Source organism: Lathamus discolor, chromosome 1 (genome assembly GCF_037157495.1).
Source record: "Lathamus discolor isolate bLatDis1 chromosome 1, bLatDis1.hap1, whole genome shotgun sequence".
Lineage (NCBI taxonomy): Eukaryota > Metazoa > Chordata > Aves > Psittaciformes > Psittacidae > Lathamus > Lathamus discolor.
This window is the reverse complement of record NC_088884.1, coordinates 104,695,508-104,713,551: the sequence shown is the minus strand read 5'-3', so window position 1 is coordinate 104,713,551 and position 18,044 is coordinate 104,695,508. Positions and strand designations below refer to the sequence as shown.

The following is an 18,044-nucleotide window of genomic DNA, read 5'->3' as shown; positions in this document are numbered from 1 at the left end:
TTCTGGCTGCCCGAAGCTGCTGTTGAAAATTAGCGTTAGTTGTGTGGGGTTTTACAGAAAGCTCCAATGAGAACTGAATAATACAGGCATGCTGGATTTTTCTTATCAACCAGAATTATATTTCCCCGACTTCTCTTCCCCTCCACCAGAGTTTCTGAAGATCACACTGGAGCTAAGGGGATTCTCAGTTGTAGTAGTGGTGGGTGAGGTGTGAGTCCAGTTTTCGTTTAGAAAGAAGCCCAAAACAGCCAAGCAGGTGAAGAACGGAAAAGTGTTGGGTAGACTCACAGAGGCTGTTTCAGCTCCTCCTGAAAAGGCAGCTCCTTATAAGTAGTTCCTGCTATGTGTCATTAGTCAGAAGCAATATTTAGGGTAGAGTTAATGGCCGCTTGCCGGTGTTATAGGAAGTGGAGAAGCACAGAATTTTCAACATTTTCAAGAAACTTGCCTCCGATCCATACAAATGTGTTGTTTCTGGCGTATGGAACAAGTTTCAAAGATAAAAAAAAAATATTCATAAGCCCATTTCAAAACAAAGGACTGCATCAAAGTCATGGCTCTTCCTCAGTTCCATCCACCCCCATTGCCAGTGCTGGAGGAAAACACTTCTGAAGCGAGGAGAGTATTGCAAAAGCTACTGCTGCTGCTTGACATGTCTGTTAACGAAGCAGTTCCTGGCCCAAGTAACAGAGAAGAATTCAAAACTTTGCGGGAAGAACATCCTGGAATGGATGTTTCTGTGTTGTTAGCCTTTCTGGCACCCTTTTCTTTTGAGGGTTGAGGCTTTCAGAAAAGGACTTGCCAGTTTTGGTTCCTTCTTAATCTTTGGTTGGCTAAATGCAGCTGCAGACTGCAGCAGTCCTGCTCACAGATTTGTCTGACCTGGTTATGGTGTTGGAGGTTTTATTACTTCTGGAGTTTTTTTATTCCGGTGCTTTATCTTTTGAGCATGGCACTGTATTCCTCGGCCTTATCCTTTCTCCTCTCAGTACCAAAACAGGGGGGTTCAGTTTTAGTTTTGAATCTTGCCATGTCAATATAAGAAACTTCACCTATGCTGCCTTCTGATTTTCTCTCATGGTGGCCTTGCAGTGCCCAACAGTCCCAGCCCAAGACTTTGGCATCAGCACTTTCCAGCAGCTCGGAGTCAGGGAGCTCCAGTGGCTCAGGGAGCTCCAGTGGCTCAGGGAGCTCCAGTGACTCTGGGAGCTCTTCAGACTCAGACAGCTCCAGTGACACAGACATCTCTTCAGACTCAGAGACAAGCGGCAGTGAAGCCAAGGAACCTTTGAGAGCATCAGCGCCTGAGGTGAATGCAGATAAAATGCAGAGGCTGCTTAATACAGCCTCTTGCCTCAGCCTCCCTGCTGTCTGAGTGCAGCCAGGACTGGAGACCTGAAATACTGTCATGGTTCAGGTGTCCCTGTTACATCTATGCTGCATCTTCAGACTTTTCCTGCCCTTTGCTTCCCTTCTAGAGTTGATCAATTCAATAACCCTTAGTAACAGCATAATTAGAGTTTTACCTGCTTAACCCTGAAGTGTTTGTCTAGCACTCCTTGAGGAACTGGTGACTTCACTGGCAAAACATAAGTGTTACGTAGTGTTTGGAAAACGTAATGAAAACCCATAAATCCATGGGAAAACAAACTGGGTTTTAAACCAGTTTTCGAGGTAGCTTCACTCAAAGAAAGTTGAGGATATGTTTTGTTTATCCACGTGTTCTACAGCCAGTTGAATGTGGATAGAGAAGAAAATCACAGCGGAAGGGACCCAGGAGTCTTGGTAAACCTTTCATGTACTTGAGGCTCTCTTTTTTGGAGAAGAGCTGTGGTTCCTCTTGGAAGCAGAGTTGTGACTGAGGAGAATTGATGTGGGCAAGAGCATAGCTGTGCCCTGGTGTCCAGACAATGAGCTACACACTTGGGTGATGCTGACACACACATGGTAGTTTCAGAATGGGTCCCAGAGAATTGCGTCTGATTTGCAGCTTCTGTTGTCTGTTTTAGGGTTAGTTGGCTTTATTGTAATATGTCAGAGTGCTATTAGATTAGGCAGGGCTTGTAGCAATCCCATTCTGTTATCTGACTGACTTCAGAGGCCTTCAGACGTCGCCCATTGCTTGTGCCTTGCTTGATGCGGAGGGAAGTGTGTGTTGGGCTGTGTAGGCAGAGGACTCGGAAGAGGCTGGACTTGATGTGCTATACAATTCTGGTAAATGGTTTTCTCATGGTTAAACCTCCGGAGCCTGTCAGCCGACCTGTCAGACTGCAGAGACATGTGAGAGCTGGCACAGCTTCTTGTCACTTTGAAAGCAGTGCTGCGTGCAGAATATTTTGCACAAGTGTTGCGAGGACAGCACCTAATCTGGTTTTTCAATTGATGCTTTTTAGATATGTTGTCTCAGTTTGCAGCAGGGTTGGTTAGTGGCAAACACAGACGAAGCTTTCCTGTAGACTGGTCTCTTAGTGAGTGACAGGTAGGGCTAGCAGTGATCCAGGAGTGCTGTGCAACACGTCTGACCGATCCTGTGGAGAAATGGGGTCTGTGTTTCTGAAGCAGATGTTGATGTGCACGCGCTAGAGCATCCCCACTGTCTCGTGGTCTCTCAAGCTCTTTCAAACTGTTGAAAGAGGAAATTCCCCTGGGTTCTGGTAAGCTGTGCTAGGAGGGAAATAGCTCATGAAGACCTCAGTCTTTCAGCTCTCCTTTCTCTTTTTGCCTGCAGGCTGACAACTGCCTAACCCAGGTTTACACACCAGTAGTGCCTACAGAGAGTCTCCATGAAATAGCCCTTGCGAGTAGACGTGAGAAGAGCAAGGAGCAGAGAATTAGGAGCAATTCTTGCCACCAGAATGCCAAGCCGCGGGAGCTTGAAAAGAAGGTGAGTGGTGGAGGTTGGTTTGTATGAGGGCCAAGGTGGCTTTTGAAACACCCACGCAGAGAGTTCATTTCCGCTTTATAGGTTGGGAGTGGAATCATTATGCTTCTCCTGGGAACGTGTTAACAAACTACTAAAGGGAATGTGAATCAAAAGCGTCCACTGATCTTTCTTGTTGGCCACTGATCCCGTGCTGAGCAAATGAAACGCTCTGTAAGCTAACAAATGCTCTGGTGTTTTAAAATGCTTTTTTGCTGTGTTTTCCTGAAGGACTAGTTTTCGCAGACAGCAAAACCCCAGCTCTCCTGTATTGGAGGAGCTTTTGGCAGTAGGCTGCGTCGGCATGCGGCTGGCAAGCCTCCCCGGTAGCATTTTGGGGTTTCTCCATCAGAGCTTTATAGGGCTGCAGTACCCCTTCTCCCTGCAACCCGTTTCAAAGCAGCACAGCATCTCAAATGCCTGCTAGAGTGTGCAGTCATTTGTGCTACCCATTTAATGTCTGTTATGGGAGAGCACCTCGTCTGCAGTTTGTAGGGGTGCCCAGAAGAACTGACCCAGCCATCGCAGTTTGTGGTTTTCAGTTTTGTCCATGTATGCACCTTCTGCTGCCATTAGCCAAGTAACCTCAGTCTGAGTAGCATAGCCTTTTCCTGTGTGGAGTAGTTTATTTCCATGAAACAGTTGTGATTGCTTGTTTACACAAAGAGAAAGGAATTCTGCAGGCTTGAACTGTGTTGTTCCTTAGGGGTGACGGTAGCTTCGTGCCTTTTGCTTTTCCATAAATGCAGACTTTTAACCGAACCAGGTTCACTGACGGTAACAACCATCCCTAAACCCTGCTTTGGATCTCAGTGCTTGGATAAATACATAGAAGATTTCTTTGGCTTTCCCTGCAGCTGCTGTGGTTCTAGCAGTAATGCTAAGGCTTAAAAGACGCATATGTCCTGTAAGGGGCTTTCTGGGCACACCCTTGCAGAGTCCTTCAGCTCTAACAGTTGCTTCCCTTTGAATTAGAGGCAGCCCTTTATTTAGCAAAGATAGTAATTGCTCTCAAGTGGTTTTTGGAGAGCTATCTCCCAAAGGAGACTGTGAATAAACTTCCAGCCAGGCACACAGAATGTTGGCTGCAAGCCTTGTGGTGGAATCGTATCCACTATGGCTATTTCTGAGCCTGTATACCTTTTTGGTGGTCCGCACCAAGCGGGTAGCTTAGCACGTGTAGTAGGTGAATAAGCCTGGTTCCCATGCGGGTTTAGTTTAGTCTTGTCATTTTCTGACCTTCCCGTAGCTGTAGGGGAGAATTCAGGAGGGTGGGGAAATAGTGAAGAAATTTGAGAGACCCCAGCAGTGCCCCTCGTGCAGAGCAATGGGAGAAAGGTGAACAGGCAGTAAATCTGTCACTTCTCCTGCTGCCTCAGAAGACCCAAGGGAGCAGCTGTTTGATCTTAGACACGTCTTGGCTTGCACTCTGAGTGTCTGGCTTCAGGAAACCCCCCCTCAGAGCCTCACTGTCTGTATTATGTCAGCATGCATCTGTCCTTGCAGGCTCATCACAGCCAGCTAGGTCAGTACAGCTGTCAGACATCTTTTGCTGCAGTGTGGAGCTCAACCTGAGAGACAGTTTAAGGTCATGATCTGGAGCCTTGCCCTGAGCACACTGCCAAAGGTAGACTCGGTGCTGCACACAGCCCACTGAGCTCTGCCATAGTGACATAAACCTGGATGTACTCTTGGGAGGGACACAAAGTCCTAGCATGCTTTTGGCTATTGACAGCCAATGGGTATTGCTGACTGAGAAGTGCTGGTTCTTTTACATTTCCTTGGCTTGTAGCAAATTATTCTGAAGTTTTTCATTCATGTGAGCTGATGATTTTTTGATATGATACTTTTCCATCTAGGGAGTGCAATTGAAAATTAGTATTTGTTACCTCTCTACCTTAATGGTTCCTGTTGGAAGACAGTGGCAGCAGTTTTAACTGGCTCTTAAAATTTCATCTGTATCATGGATTTGTTACTAAACCCCAAAAGCCCTGCACATCCGAATGCAGTGTTTCCCTTCCCTTTGATAAGACTTATCAAAACCCACAATTGTCGACAGTTCATGACTACATCAGGAGGAATCTGAATACATTTCTGTATAATTCATACCAAGTAGAAGAAAAAAAAGCCCATCCAGAACAGATGCAATGCTTATTTTGAGCACTGGAAGTGCCTTAATTTTGATTACGATTAGCAGCAAGAGGTTGAGCAGTTCCATCTCTGCCACTACAAAATACCCATGCAGAAGTAGATAAAATGTCATTTTAGGATACTGGTCAGTGAACCTGAAATCTGTATCTGCTGTGGTCTGGGTTTCCCCTTTCTTGGTTCCAGTATCTTTTCAATACTTTTAACAAGAATAGATGAAACTTAGCTGTACTGGTTTATACTTTACATGAACCTCAAAAACCTGAGTGATTTGGTTTTCTTTCTTCCTGTTAGAGGAAAGCAGTGGACGAAGAGACGAGTAGGAAGAAAGTGAAATCAGAGAAAGAAAACAAATCACTGAACTGTTCACCTAAGAAAGGCTCCAAGAAATTGAAGTGAGTATACAGTGGTGGAATGGCAGAAAGATGCACGAAAGTGAGTCTGTCTTAAGAAAGGAACTGTATCTTCTGTCCTTATACAGGATCGGAGCGTCCCAATGAGTAGGAAGTCAAGTAAGGGATCTAGGAGACCGGCGTGGTTAAACAAGGAGCTGCTGGGCAAACTCAAGTGGAAAAGGAGAATCTATGGATTATGGAAGGAGGGGCTGGCCGCTTGGGAGGAATATAGGACAGTTGTTAGAGGATGTAGGGAGTCAATTAGGACAGCTAAGGCCTCCTTGGAACTCAATCTTGCTAGTCGGGTTAAAGACAATAGAAAGGGCTTCTTCAAATACATAGCAAATAAAACTAACACAAGAGGCAATATAGGCCCACTGCTGAACGAAGTGGGTACCCTGGAGACAGAGGATATAAAGAAGGCAGAGGTGCTGAATGCCTTCTTTGCCTCTGTCTTTACTCCTGCAGACTCTCGCCGAGGGCCCCGGATTTCTATAGCCCCAGAAGGAGTCAGGACAAAGGAGGAGTTTGCTTTGGTAGATGAGGATTGGGTTAGGGATCAGCTATGCAAACTGGACATCTGTAAATCGATGGGTCCGGATGGAATGCACCCACGGGTGCTGAGGGAGCTGGCGGAGGTCATTGCTAGGCCACTTTCCATCATCTTTGGTAAGTCGTGGGAAATGGGCGAGGTGCCTGAGGATTGGCGGATGGCAAAGGTCACACCAATCTATAAGAAGGGCAAGAAGGAGGACCCGGGTAATTATAGACCGGTCAGCCTTACCTCCATCCCTGGAAAGATGATGGAACAACTTATTCTTGACTCCATCACTAGGCATATCAAGGATGAGGGGGTCATTAAGAACAGCCAACATGGTTTTATGAGGGGGAAGTCATGTATGACCAACCTTATAGCCTTCTATGAGGAAATGACTAGGTGGAGGGATGATGGTAGAGCGGTAGATGTGGTTTTTCTTGATTTCAGTAAGGCATTTGATACTGTCTCCCACAGCATCCTCATAGATAAGCTGAGGAAGTGTGGGCTTGACGATCAAGTAGTGAGGTGGATCGAGAACTGGTTGAAAGGAAGAAGGCAGAGAGTTGTGGTCAATGGCGCAGAATCTAGCTGGAGGTCTGTGACTAGTGGAGTTCCTCAGGGGTCGGTGCTGGGACCGGTGCTGTTTAATATTTTCATCAATGACCTGGATGAGGGAACTGAGTGCACCCTCAGCAAGTTTGCTGATGACACAAAACTGGGAGGAGTGGCTGACACACCAGAGGACTGTGCTGCCATTCAGCGAGACCTGGACAGGCTGGAGAGTTGGGCGGGGAGAAACTTGATGAAATTTAACAAGGGCAAGTGTAGAGTCTTGCATCTGGGGAAGAACAACCCCATGTACCAGTACAGGTTGGGGGTTGACCTGCTGGAAAGTAGTGAAGGGGAAAGGGACCTGGGGGTCCTGGTGGATAGGAGGATGACCATGAGCCAGCAATGTGCTCTTGTGGCCAAGAAGGCAAATGGCATCTTAGGGTGCATTAGAAAGGGAGTGGTTAGTAGGTCAAGAGAGGTTCTCCTCCCCCTCTACTCAGCCTTGGTGAGGCCGCATCTGGAATATTGCGTCCAGTTCTGGGCCCCTCTGTTCAAGAAGGACAGGGAATTGCTTGAAGGAGTCCAGCGCAGAGCCACAAAGATGATTAAGGGAGTGGAACATCTCCCTTATGAGGAGAGGCTGAGGGAGCTGGGTCTCTTTAGCTTGCAAAAGAGGAGACTGAGGGGTGACCTCATCAATGTTTACAAATATGTGAAGGGTAGGTGTCAGGATGATGGAGCTAGGCTTTTTTCAGTGATATCCAGTGATAGGACAAGGGGCAATGGGTGTAAACTGAAACATAGGAAGTTCCACGTTAACATCAGGAAGAACTTCTTTACTGTAAGAGTGACAGAGCACTGGAACAGGCTGCCCAGGGGGGTTGTGGAGTCTCCTACACTGGAGATATTCAAGGCCCGCCTGGACAAGTTCCTGTGTGATGTACTGTAGGTTACCCTGCTCTTGCAGGGGGGTTGGACTAGATGATCTTTTTAGGTCCCTTCCAACCCTTGGGATTCTGTGATTCTGTGATTCTGTGATTCTGTGATTTGCTTATAAGGTAATGTGAATCATGACTCTGTCTGGAATTTGACGTGGCCTTTATGGCCAGGAATTTGTCCTTTATTCCAGCATAGCATTTTCAGTGCTTCTAATGGATGTACTGAGATTTTCCCTATATAATATGCCTAATTTGTACTGCCCGCATTTTGTCTAGATCCTTGCTAGAGCAAGTGCTTCCAGGAGCATGTCTTCAAATGGGAGGCTTGTGCATCAGTCATGGGCTACTGCATTAAATTCTTGCTTGTGGCTTGAATTTGAGGCATTGACTTGGATTGCTACAGTGTTGAGGTTTGTGGCCTGAAAATAGGAGTAAGCTGCTTTACTGCAGAGAAAATAGAGATGTACTCTTAAAGCCCTGAAACACTGGGCTAGCATTTAGTTGGGTGATATTTCAGGTGGTGTAATAATGGAGGGGCTTTGACTCGGGGGTTCATTCCTCCCTTTTTCTCAGTGAAGGCAAACCTCATGCTCCGGCTTTTGGAGTGAAAGGAGAAGATGTAGCTTGGGGGAGAGTGGGCACTGGCTCAGGTCAGAGGGTGCTGCTGTGCTAGAATCCTCTCTGAAGCTGTAACAAGGAAGTGAAGCTAAGGAGCATGAGTGCAGTGAGTAGGGACTGTGCCATGGGAAAAGTGGGTTGTGCAACAGGGGAGAGGACTGACCCACGCACAGCAGAATGAAGCCAGATGTGCAACATTACACTTCAGTCTTTTCACTGGGTTAATTTCCTCCTTCTGATGTTGCAGTCCATGAGCTGGAATGCCCTGCTCAGTATTTTTGTGGAAACTTTGAGAAGCTGAATAAAAGTGAGGTAAATGAGCAGTTGTGAAACAAGGTTTAGAGTTATTTGGTGTTGCTTAAATCTGCCGGAGTTCCCTTGTGTTGCTAACTTCAGAAATCTGATATGCCACCATATTATTAAATGGGATAGTCCCTGCCATTAAAAAGGTGCAACATTTGAAATCTCTGACTTGAAGCCTCTCAGTCTTGTAAGTGTTGTCTAGTCGAGCAGGCAAGTCTTAAAGGAACAACTCAGTTTAATTCTGTCCACGTATGGACAGGATCAAGTGTCAGGGTGAGGATCTGTAACTACAGAAGACCCCTTCTACCGTAATGGGGAAAGAGAGGCAGTGCTGCAGTTTATTTGCCCTGTTGGGTGATTTCTCCCAGAGAACTGACTGTCTGTGTCTTTAAGTAAAAAGGGGCTGCGTTGGAGGGATGCCTTTTTTGCAATATCCTGCTATACTGGTTGGAAGTTTTTATTGCAAGGACAAGTCCCGGGGCTTAATTCTACTTGAAAAGCAACTTGCTTGTCTGTTGTTAGCAGCTGAAGATGTGGTATCTAATGCGCAATGAAATTTCATTTTGCCTTTGTTGGATTCTTACTGTCATCTTCACTTCCAGAGAAATTTAAGCATAATTGGTACATGATGCAACCAAGTTTGTAAGAAATCACTACATTATTGATGCATCATATTCCTCCCAATTGCTGAATTCTCTTCCCATCTCCAGAGCATCAAACTCAAGAACGTCATATGAATCCCGGAAGCAAAATTTTCTACCTCCACCACTGCCACCGCTGCCACCTCTACATCCTGCACCAAAGTCAACAAAGGTGGCCCAGAAGAGACCCCGAAGCCAGAGTGAGCTGTCTGACTTTGATAACACCGCCAAGAACAATAGCGACAACAAGGATCCTTTGATCTGCAAGCGCCGCAAGGTGGAGAGTAACCAAGCTGAGCTGTCAAAGGGTATCAAAGTAGGTATTTGTTACAACTAACAGGAAGTTTCCTGCAACGCGTGGGTGCTGCGTGATTCTCTTTAGAAACATGCTCTGAGGATACAGAAAAGGCCCTTTCACGGCTATCTGTAACCATATGTCGCTAGCCCAGAAGCCTACATTGGAACTTCTCTGCTGACTTGCCATCATTTGTTTTCATCTCATTTAGTGAAGCATAGTGAGAAGAGGTGCCCATGCAAAAAACTAAGGCATCGTGTTGATGGCACTAACTGTTTCTGACTGCAGGCACCTGCAAGTACAATATTGGTGTAAAATAAGGGTGTATACAAAAGGGAAAAGTGGGCTGCTTAAATATAAGAAATATACAACCCGGGTATAAGTTTTTCATAGTATCATAGATTGGTTTGGGATGGGATGGAGCATTTCCCACTTGCTTGGGCAACCTATTTCAGTGCCTCACCATCCTCACAGTAAAGAACTTCTTCCATCTCTCTAACCTAAATCTCCCCTGTTGAAGTTTGGTTTATAGTTTGCTTATGGAATTGTTAGTGATCCTTGCAGCTGAATCTTTGCATTTTTGGGTTGTAAAATTCAATTATCTTGCTATTTACTAGTGGCTGGGTGTGTGTGCTCTCGTATGTTGTGTGAGTCAAGCTCGACTGTGCTTGCTCTATCAGCTGGCTTCTAACTGCTTGCTTTTTCCTTATAATGTAGCTGGCAATGGAGAATCAACAATTGTGTGGTTAAGCTGCAAACAAGTGTGAATGGATATTAGCTATTGCTGCCTTGGTTAGTGCAAGGTTTCATGAAACACGGTGAAAAATGTGCTGCTTGCAGCCTCACTGCTATCTTAGCCATTGTGCAAGGAAAGCTGCTACTTAATTTCCCCATGCTTGGGAAAAGCATTAATGAGATGAATGGTATTAAGCCTTACTAGCAGTCAGGTAAGAAGCCAGGTTTCCATTTCCGTTATTAGAGGAGGTGCTGGGGAAGTAGGTAAGAAGACAGGTAGAGCCTGGAAGACAGACTCTCCCTGGGACAAAAAGGCATTTCCTATTGAAATTTAGGGAAGGCAAGCTTTGGGATCGTTTTTGACGTCTCTCTAACCAGATTTATCTGTATTCTGTGCTTTGTCAGGGATCTGCCGGACGTGTCACAAAACTTTTCCCAGTGCCTTCTTTGCGACATGGTACCTCCCAGCCAAAGAGACCTCAACTCAAGTTTGAAAGGTAAGGTTTTGTTTTACACCCCTCATCTGTACTTTCTAAAGCCACCAGGCCAGGCTGGCCCTGCAGCCACCCTGGCTTCTGCTTTTATAGGCACTTCTCTGGGGAGGAAAGAGAGAAGGAGAGGTTGTCAGTGACTTGCCCTCTCCTGTCTTCCCATGGCTGGGACTTATCCCACCTACCACAAAGCAAAGGTCTAATTACAACATTGCTTGTATTAGAACCACTACTCTAGAAATTAGTTATTAATTTAGAAATTAGAATGTTGCATTCAGCTGCTGTGTGTTTCTGAACATGCAGACAACAGTTACTTGGTGACTGTCATAGTTGTAACATGTTCGATAAGGCTATAAAGAAGCTCACCAAAGGCTGTTTGTACTCGGAGCATCCTCGAGATGGGAAGGTAAAATTGATAATCATCCTATGCCTTTTCTCTGTTTTCTCTTTTTCCTCTCTCTGTCTCCAATTCAGACATCTGAAGTACCCAGCAGAATACTACCTAGAAGAGGCCATTAGGCTGAAGCACAAAGCTGATGCAATGGTAAGTTTTGGCTCTGTGTTAGAAATGTAAACCAGCTCATGCATTCGGAGCCAGTATTTGTGTGCATGTGAATGAGGATTCACTAGCTAAAATGACTTCCGTACTCCAAACCTGGAGTATGTTCAAGACATATGTGGGGATGCTGTCTTTATTTCCCAAATATTCAGACATTTCCCTTTGCTATAAACACATCCAGAGAATATGCCTCAAGAACAGGATTTAGAGCAGATGTTGTCTGAGGTTAGCAGGCCACTTTGCTTTGCAGAGCTATGACAAAGCCCTTGTCAGAACAGTTTTAGGACAGTATCCTCTGAAATGTCAGGATCCTGACAGTAATTGTGTTGCTGGGGGACAAGACTCGGACGTGCCCTTTGCGGATGTAACCAGCTCTCTTCTTCATGTGCCGTTTAACAGTGTACATGAAGCAGTGTAGTTTTTGCTAGTTATGCCTTAGTCACATAATTTACATATGCTGCTTGCCATTTACCTGTGGAAATGAAGTGAGGGACCCTGCCTTTCGTGAGGCAGGCCTCCAAGACCGGACAGTAGTATCTGAAAACTGTTAAGATAATAAATACCTGGGGAAACCATTGGTCAAGAGGAAGAGATACAAATAGCCAGAGCACACAAAGGCCACATAAACTGTCACCTGGAGGCCTGGCCTGCATCTTCTTCTTTCTTCAAACCCTGACTTACTAGGGAGAAAAAGGGAATTTGGGTACACTTGAGAGAAGTAGTTTTTGTCTTAGTCTAAAAATGAGAATTTTCTTCCCAATAGACTGACAAGATTGCGAAGGCCTTTCAGTACCTAGAATCTGCCCTTTTCTTGATTGAATATGGAATTGCCGTGGAATCGAATGCACAGAAAATGGCCTACAAAATATTCCAGGACACCACAGATTTCATCAAGTAAGCAGTTTCCAAAGCAACATGTCTGGAGGGGAAGGGTTACTTGCGTTGCTTGTTTGCAGCTGTGGCAGCTGTGGGTTCCCACCATGGAGCAGAGTTCAGGTTGCTGTGTAAGCACGAGACGGACCATGCAAAGGCACCAGAGACAAATCCTTTGGAATGGTTCAGCATTGCTTATCAGAAGAAGTAGGCACCACATCCTCCTGAGCCTTTGAGCCTTGCAGCTGAGGTACACCAGAGAACACTGGTTCTGACAAGAAAGGACATGAAGGGATTTTTCCTTTATCCAGATCCGAAGTTGCTTTTGCATGTGAGCTCAGTAGCATTTCAGTTTTAAAAAGCAAAGCAACAGTACAGCATGTGGAAGAGCAGTCAGTGCCCCAGAGGTGTTGCAACTTGATTGAAGGCAGACTTTGCTGGTTTCTGCCACGTGTTTTGCTACCAGTACGCTTCACTGGGGCTTCTTTTAGCAACCTTCCCCGTTTAGTTTCACAGCCATAGTAGATATATGCAGGTAGTATGACATACACAGGCAATGTGACATATACAGGCAGCACAACCTGAGGAACCATGTACTGGATAGGAGAGAGACAGGTATCAGTTTATTCATATTGACATTAGGGGATGTATGGGTGTGTTTGAGAGTTGATTTGATGCCCTGCCTCACAGCTGAAACAGCTGTCAGGTTTTTCTGTCCTAGACTACAAACTTCTAAAAGGAATTGTTTGCTTTCTGCTCTCGATGGACTGTATTTCCCAGCTGCTGCTGTTGCTTTGCTTTCAGAAAGGAGATTTGCTTGGTTGGTTTTTGCCAAGCAAAACATTTCCTCTAAGATGTCTGCCTTGTCCAGAAACACTTGAATTGGTATTTCACTTTCAGTGCTGGGGGCATGTCTTACGGGCCCCAGGCCTGTAGGTGGCCCATGGGGAACATCTGCTTGAAGGGGCGCTGCCTGTTAATCGTGCGAGAGGAGAGTGAGTCACATAAGAGGCCGTATCTATTCCTGCTGCATGGAAAACAAGGCATTTTGAGACAGTCCTCTGCTCAAGATCATACAAAGCACTTGGTGCCAGGACTAAGACCTCAGGGCAGGTTTCCTGACTTTTGGGCCAGCTTTTGCGATAATGGCATGCACTGTTTTTTCATATACAGAGCGGGCCATCGGATCACTGATGGCTGACAAGGTTCTCCTTCTTTTGTTTCCTTAGGTTCATCATGACACTAAAATACTGTATGAGCTCCTCAGCTTCTTCACATGAAGAAATCTTTACCGTGTTATGGTGCGTAACTGGTTTTCCGTGCCTCCGTACTTTTGAGGCTTGATCGAGTGAAAGACTCATTGCTTTCAGGGGAAAAGGAGTGAGTGAAATGGGAATGAGGGTTCTGCAAGGAAGAAAACCTCACGCTATAAAACCCAGACTGAACAGGAACATCTTTGGATGGGGGCTTTACTCAGCCTGTGGCACCTGTAAGAGGCTGGGCACGTGTTTATATGAAAGACCAGACCCCCCCTCGTTTGGTTTCTTTCCCCTTGTGATTATTTCACAGTGACTTTTTTAATGATGAGCAGAAGGAGGAGAAATCCTGAGCTTTCTTGACTTTGCAGTAGAGCTGAGGCATGCCTGCCTGCGTCCTACAAGGCTGGTGGCTGCTGAGCAGGCAGCAGCAAGCGTGAATATTGGCCAAGCTTGGGTGTGTTTCTGTTCACAGCATGCGCTGCCTGTCCCTTCTGGACATGGCAATGTTCCGTGGCAAAAAAGAGACTGCAGCAAAGTATTCCAGCATTCTGAATGACCACTTCAAGGTAGGACACGCGTAACTGAGCTGCCAGATGGATGGCTGCAGTAGTTGCTGATGTCAGCTGAACAGCCCAAATCTAACCCGAGTTCTTTTCTTGCTGCAGAGTTTTCCCACAAAAGCACCTTCTCCATCTGTTGCAAGGTAAGATTTGAAAATAGATGTGTTGTAATGTGCCCATAAGGGTGTGAGTGAAAACAGCAGCTGGAGTCTTTGAGTTGCAAGCTGCATGTGAGAGTGCCTTTCCATTTGCTCCTTCTTGCCCCCTGAAATCATACTGTTAGGGGCCATGAGTATGTTTCCGCTCTCTCTTTCCCATCTCTTCTTGTTGGGAAGAGGTTTTCTTTGTTACGAGGTCCAGAGTTACCGCGTATCAGGCGGAGCAGTTCTTTACCAAAGAAGTGGTCAGAGGAGCGAAGAAGGTATCATCACTATGCTGTTTCAAAGCCCTTGTTGTCATCTTTGTTCTGTTAGAGATCCTTTGATACTTAGTGAGATACCCTCCTAATTTCCTGGCCACTGTCCAGTAGGGTCATGCCTTCACCCTGTGGCAGCATAACTTTGAGGTGATACTTTAATATTTGTCTCTTTAGCTCAGTCACCAATTAAGAAACTCGTTTTCTAATTGTGAGTTCTAGAGCATGTTGTCCTTTCTAGGTATCTGCAGCAGTGTTGCTGTGTATGTGGCAGCGAAAGTAAAAGGCAAGCTGCCACCTGACAGTGTTTGACCCAGGAGACTGGGCCTGTGATTTAATGACAGTAAGAAAGACCTTCTCTATGTGCTGTGGTAACTGCATTTGGTAGATAGCTACTGGGCTCCACATGGGTCCCTTTGAAACTCCGCAGTTGTGATTGGGTTGTTTGGTCTTTAACAGTGGTGCTGAAATTCCAGTTATTTTTCTGCCACCTTGCACAGTACAGTTTACTGGGACGTAGATGGTACCCAAGAGCAGCGGTGGAAGCCCTGTCATACCAGTGACTAATATTAGGTTGGTTGGAGTGGTGGAGCTGAAGCCCTGTGATGAAGCCAGCCTGTGTCTGGAAGAGCGGGCAGCTGCCTGCTTTTAGCTTCTCTAGGTCTCTAAATAAGTGTGTGTGGGCAGACCTGGCTGCTTTGACTGGCTGTCAGAAACTCCAGCCTCCATAAGTGGGGAGCTTCAGCATGCCTGCAATGGAAGTCATTAGGAACAAGTACTTAGAGGGTCTGGTGAAGGCCTCTACTTCCTACCTGAAGTAGGTGTAGATTCTGGAAGGTGGATGTATAGCCCTTTCTGATACTGGTCCTATGTTTTCTGCTGTCAAGAGGAGTCCTTCAGAGTTGCAAATCGCTTCAAAAACCTTGGCCTTGCACTCAGAGGACAGTTACTTGCTACGTAGCTGAACACATCTCAGTTTTCAACACTGCTCCATTCTGCAAGCCTGGTTGATACCGGATAGCTCCTGGCATGAGGTGGTCTGTGGCAAGGTTTTAAACTCTGAAGTTAAATGTTCACAATGGTGTTTCTTTCTCCTGCAGGAGCACAGGCATGCCTTCTCCATCTTTTCTAATGCCGTCTCCTACCACTTCTCAGCCGGGAGCTAGCAACTACAGTGGCAACAGTATGTGCTCTTCAACCACCGTCTCCTCCAATATCCTAGACATGACCTACTCCTACATCAACATCACTTCCTGTGGTCTCTCTGCGCTTAATAATTGGGAACAAGCTGATGCACTGATCCTGAAGAATAAGGGTAAGTTTTTCCCCTCTGGCTTTTCTGTCTTTTGTGTTGTGTTTATGAGTATGTGCATGCCTACATTCTACCAGTGTAGCAAACATCATCCCTAAAGACCAAAGCATCGCATACAGACAGCTATGGCATACTGGCAGAGACACTTGATGATGATACGCTGATGAGTGTTCCAATGAAAAGGTTGGCTTGGCATCCTCAAATGTCTAAGAGCTAAGGGGTGAGCCTATCAAGTGCAGGGAACCAGCCCACTCGTGTTTCCTGGTAACACAAGAGGCATAAGGAGTCTTTTGCTGGTTACTTTTCCCTTTGGGATGCTTAGGTTTGCTGAGAGGGTTCACTTTCAGTAGAAACATTATGGCCTGCAGCCCTGTGCTTTTGTTGGTGAATGCACAAAATCCCTAGATTGGGTGCCTTCAGTCTGCAACCTGCTCTTCCACGTGGCATTTGCAGCTTCAATTTTCCATAAAGCACAGTTTTCAGAGCTGCTGTGGGTGAAGGGATGTATTGTCACGATCTGTTGGCAAACTCACAAAACCCCAAAAGACCAATGTGCCTGGCTCAGTTGCTGGAAGGCTGTAAAAATACACTAATGAGGCAGTGGCTGGAATTCAGAGAATGCTCCTGAAATGTTCCTTACACAGCTGAGCAGAAGTTTTCAGCCTCCAACCTTTGTGTGTAAAACAGGAGAGCTGAAAGGTACTCTGCAACATGATTGAGACTGGAGGGACTAAGGGACTGGGACAAGCCCATGTCACTGGAAGGCAGGTCCTACAGGAATGTCTCACAAAGGTGACTGGAAAGGAACAGGGGGGCTAATTTCCCATAACTTGCTGTCACCTGCAGAGAAGATTGGCAGCACAGAGCAGGGTGTGTGGCCTGACAGGACCTCCCAGCTGCCTCATATGGGCTACAAGAGCCATCTCCTACGTGTGCAGGAGAAGGAGCATAGTGCCTGAAGCTGGTGGGAGGACAGGAGGACTACCTTAAACCTGCCTGAAGTGCCCAGCTAAAAGCAATTCAAATTAGAGCTGTATAGCCTGTCAAGCCATAGAAATGCTTAAACCTCTTCAGTTGAGAAGTCATGATGGCTCCAAGGTTTGAGGGCGGATGAAGGGAAGGGGATGTTCTGACAGCTGTGTGTGCTTCTGGGCATCATTCAGAAAGACAGTCAAATCTGGCCTGTTTAACACCTGGAGGAGCATGTGGCAGGGACTGGCGTGTGAACACCCAGACTTGTGCCCGCTGCCATGGAGTCTCAATGTCCTTTTAGAGGCAGCACTGGGGGAAGTGGTTCGGTGCGTATGCACGCGTGAGTGCCTTTTCCTCTCATATGCCCTGCCGTGCGTGCTTGTGAACACTTCCCAGCCTTCTAATACCGCTGAGCTCTCTGTATTAACAATGTGTTTAACGGGACTTCCCAAGTGACAGTGTGCTGCTGTTGTCCCTCCGTGCCTCTTGTGTGAAACCAACCAAACGTTTTCTCTCTTTTCTTCCAGAGCTTTTCAAGGAACTCGACGCAGCATCGGAGCAGCTGTCACTGACCAGCAGCTTGATCAGACTGGTCCATTATGTTAGACAGGGTATACACTGGCTGAGACTGAAAAGTAAAATGCCTTAACTGGTGCTCAAGTTAGTTAAGTTGGTTCTTCTTCGTAAGTAGGGGAAACAACTTCTTCTTGTTAAGTACCTGAAAAAACTTCTTCTTAGGTACTTGGAACAACTACTTAGCTGCCTCGAACAGCTTCTTAGATACCTTGAACAACTACTTTGGTATGTGGAACAACTTCTTAAGCACCTGGATCTTCTTAGGTACCTGTAACAACTTCTTAGGTACCTGCAACAACTTCTTTGGAATCCGCAACAACTTCTTAGGTGCCTGAAATAACTTCTTTGGTACCTGCAACAACTTCTTAGGTACCTGCAACAACTTCTTAGGTACCTGCAACAAGTTCTTAGGTACCTGTAACAACTTCTTAGATACCTGGAACAGCTTTTTAGGTACCTGGAACAACTTATTTGGTACGTGGAACAACTTCTTAAGACCCTAGAACAACTTCTTAGGTGCCTGCAACAACTTCTTAGGTGCCTGCAAGAACTTCTTAGGCATCTGGAAGGACTTCTCAGGTACCTGGAACAGCTTCTTGTGTACCTGCAACAACTTCTTTGGTACGTGGAACAACTTCTTAAGCCTCTGGAACAACTTCTTAGGTACCTGCAACAGCTTCTTAGGTACCTGCAACAACTTGTTAGGTACCTGCAACAACTTGTTAGGTGCCTGGAAGAACTTCTTCTGTACCTGCAACAACTTCTTTGGTACGTGGAACAACTTCTAAAGCATCTGGACCAACTTCTTAAGCACCTGGAACAACTTCTTAAGCACCTGGAACAACTACTTAGGTACCTGCAACAACTTCTTAGTTGCCTGCAACAACTTCTTAGGTACCTGGCAGAACTTCTTAGGTATCTGAAACTGCTTCTTAGGTACCTGC

General features: G+C 46.0%; 1 protein-coding gene across 1 annotated transcript in view; it reads left to right on the top strand.

The window, feature by feature from the left end:
- The window catches only part of LOC136006334 (AF4/FMR2 family member 1-like), a 73,019-nt gene extending 55,584 nt beyond the window's left edge, over positions 1 to 17,435 (top strand). The window contains 10 exon segments of the mRNA XM_065664365.1: positions 5,365 to 5,463; positions 9,138 to 9,369; positions 10,489 to 10,580; positions 11,049 to 11,118; positions 11,897 to 12,027; positions 13,236 to 13,307; positions 13,738 to 13,831; positions 13,931 to 13,968; positions 15,341 to 15,555; positions 17,263 to 17,435. Of these exon segments, the coding sequence (XP_065520437.1) occupies positions 5,365 to 5,463; positions 9,138 to 9,369; positions 10,489 to 10,580; positions 11,049 to 11,118; positions 11,897 to 12,027; positions 13,236 to 13,307; positions 13,738 to 13,831; positions 13,931 to 13,968; positions 15,341 to 15,555; positions 17,263 to 17,435 (1,216 nt within the window).
- Positions 17,436 to 18,044: the final 609 nt, after the last annotated feature.